Genomic DNA, 2,703 nt, shown 5'->3' with positions numbered 1-2,703 from the left:
ATTTGGTTCAGAGAGAATGCCTTTGAAGTGCTCCACCAAGAGATGTTCTATTTCATCCTACTGAGTCACTCTGTTTCCCTCCTTGTCTTTCAAGGAGAAGATTATGTTGTGTTGGCGATGGTTCAGCATGGCTTTGTTGAACAATTTGGAGTTTTTGTCTCCCTCTTTTAGCCATTGGATCCAGGATTTCTGCTTGCACAAGATTTCCTCCTATTTTCGCCTTTCCTCCAATTGAGTGATTACTCTGCCTTCCTCCTCAACCAGATCTTGACTTCATCCGTCCGAGATGATTTGCTGCTGGATTCTTTCCAATCTGGACTGGAGTTTGCCTTGCTCCTGCTGGATGTTGCCGAATTCTTCCCTGTTCCACTTCTTGATTTTGCTCTTGATTTCTTTGAGTCTTAGCTGAAATGAGTGCATTTTGCTGTGGCCTTCCTTTCCACTTTTGCTATCCTGCCACCAACCTCTTACTTTGTCTAGGAAATCAGGGGCACGAAGCCAAAAAGACTCGAACTGGAAGGGTCTCTTTTTGTTCTGGTCATTTAAGGCTATTTCAAGCTTTATTGGCCAGTGGTCCAACCCTGTTGAGGGTAGGATAGAGGCTTCATAGAAGATATCCAGCCCGATTATGTGCTCTGAGATGAGGAATCTGTCCAGTCTTGAAGCGATCTGTTTGGACCCGCCTCTTCTGTTATTCCAGGTGAATTTCCCGTTTATGGTTGGGATATCAACCACCCTTAATTCTATCTGCACTTCTCTGAATCTTTCCATTTCCGGGTCTTCTCTGTTTATTCCACCTCAATTCTCTTCTCGAGAAGTGATTAAGTTGAAGTCGCCTGCCAGGATCCATCTCTACTCCTGGTGCATACTTCGAAGCTTAGTCAGTTGATTGAGAAACAGGTCTCTGTCTGCACGGGTGTGGGGACCATAGACAACCGAGATTACCATCCATTCGCTTTGTCCTATTAGTCTGAATCTCCCAGTGAGGATTCTTGGCATTCCTATCCACCAGTTGGCGAGGAATTCTGCTGGGTTCTAGGGAATTGCTATCCCTCTTGCACTTCCTTTGGAATCTATAGTTACTTGTTTGTATCTCGGTTTTATTTTATTGAGAATTTCCTCCATTTTCTAGCCTAGGATTTTAGTTTCTTGGAGTAGCATAATCTGTGGTTTGTCTTTTTTGAGTCTTGCTGCCAGATGTCTCTGTTTTCCTTTGCTATTTAAGCCTCTGATATTCCACGATGTCAAAATCATTGGTTAACTTGGGATAGGTTTTGAAACACCGCTGATAGCGGGACCACTCTCCCAGTATTGACTAACATTTCTCCCATGAGTTGGATGGAATCCTTAAGGTTTTTTCTTCCTCTTTTTTTCCCCCCTTTACTTTGTCCATTCTGATCTGGTCTGCTTTCCTTTTGAGTCTCTTGGTATTCTTCTAGTGAGGCTTTGCCTTTTTCTAGTTTGGTTTTATATTGTTGGAAGGTTTCAGCATACAGCCTCTTTTGTTCTTCCAGAATAAACCTCTCATCCAGGTTCTTCCATTCATTCAGCAGTTTTCTCAATACTTCTTCTTCCTGGCTTAGGTCCTCCCCACTGGTCTCCTGGTCTATCTCCATCTATTCATTTTTTTCGTCTATTTCCTTATCTTTTTCTGGTCGCTCACTCGGGGCTTTCCTTTTAGCTAGGTTTCTTTCGCAGCTCTCACTACAGTCCGAGCCTTTATCCTCCTGATTTTCCATGGGTTGATCTTCCTCATCTTCCTCTACCTGTAGTATTGCAAAGTTGTTTGGATTCACAGTGTCAGATTGTTTTCCTTTCTTATCTTTCTGGGGGGGTTCCTTGTTGGCTTTCCTTTTGCTTCTCACCTCTTGGAATTCCTCCTAGTTTGGCTCTTTCTTTGGGCCCTCTACTTTCTTCTTCCTCCCTGGTTATTGGACATTCCTTTTCCAGGTGGATATGAAGAGCCTCTGCATCCCGTCGACTCAACTCAGAATGATATTCTGGCCTGCGGGCCATCTCAGCGTGCAGGTTGCATTCTCAATTAGGTGACTACTCCTGAAGGCGGCATGGAAGGAGATGATGACAATGGCTTCGTCACCTGGGTCGCGTCGTCTAGCCAGGTGGATAAGGACATGCCTGATTCTCCGCAGCATGCAGACTAAAGTCGGGTCTTCACTGACGGGTGGCATTCTTGCCTTTGCTCTGTGTAGTTTTGGCTATGTGTCTTTGTTTCCAAGTCTCTGGTCCTATGGTTGGTTTATGTTCTTGTTTAAGCTCGTGGCGCTAGCCAACCTGCTCTCTGTTTGCAGTTACAACTGTGGGTTTGATGGGTACCATTTTGTCTTTTTGATTAATGGCAGGCATGATAGTATGCGTCTTAGTAAAATTTCTAAAGATGTTAGCTATGTCATGTTAGAATCAGAATAGAAATATCTCAGGGGGCCATGGTCCAACACAAAATCTTTTGGAGTCTGTAATGTGAAAACAGCTTAAAGCATGAATTGTATGTCCCTGAATATCTGGCTGAAGGCTGGCATCTGCCCCCTCTGAGGTCTCGACCTCACTGTACATAAATTTTCTCTTTTTTAATAGAATTAGTATTTACGCAGAAAAAAAAAAAAAAAAAACTCTAATTAATTAGAGTATAATTAGGTTTATTTAGCATGGTGAAGAGAAATTATTGAGAACTTCACCAAAATTTAA

At 43.0% G+C, this 2,703-nt stretch overlaps 1 protein-coding gene across 1 annotated transcript; it reads right to left on the bottom strand.

Annotated features, from left to right (window-relative positions):
• Positions 1–273: 273 nt before the first annotated feature.
• LOC149209184 (uncharacterized) lies at positions 274–771 on the bottom strand. Its single transcript, XM_089398534.1, has one exon. The coding sequence runs from the start codon at positions 769–771 to the stop codon at positions 274–276; it is 498 nt and encodes a 165-aa protein (XP_089254660.1).
• Between the last annotated feature and the right edge of the window lie 1,932 nt (positions 772–2,703).

Source organism: Pinus tabuliformis, chromosome 1_2, assembly GCF_031772625.1.
Source record: "Pinus tabuliformis cultivar Carrire ecotype Pingquan chromosome 1_2, CPIR1, whole genome shotgun sequence".
NCBI lineage: Eukaryota > Viridiplantae > Streptophyta > Pinopsida > Pinales > Pinaceae > Pinus > Pinus tabuliformis.
The sequence above is the reverse complement of the archived record's forward strand: the minus strand, read 5'-3'. Positions and strand labels throughout refer to the sequence as shown.

Excerpts from the sequence above, each read along its gene's own strand:
- LOC149209184 (XM_089398534.1), bottom strand. The coding sequence starts at position 771 with ATGGAAAGATTCAGAGAAGTGCAGATAGAATTAAGGGTGGTTGATATC.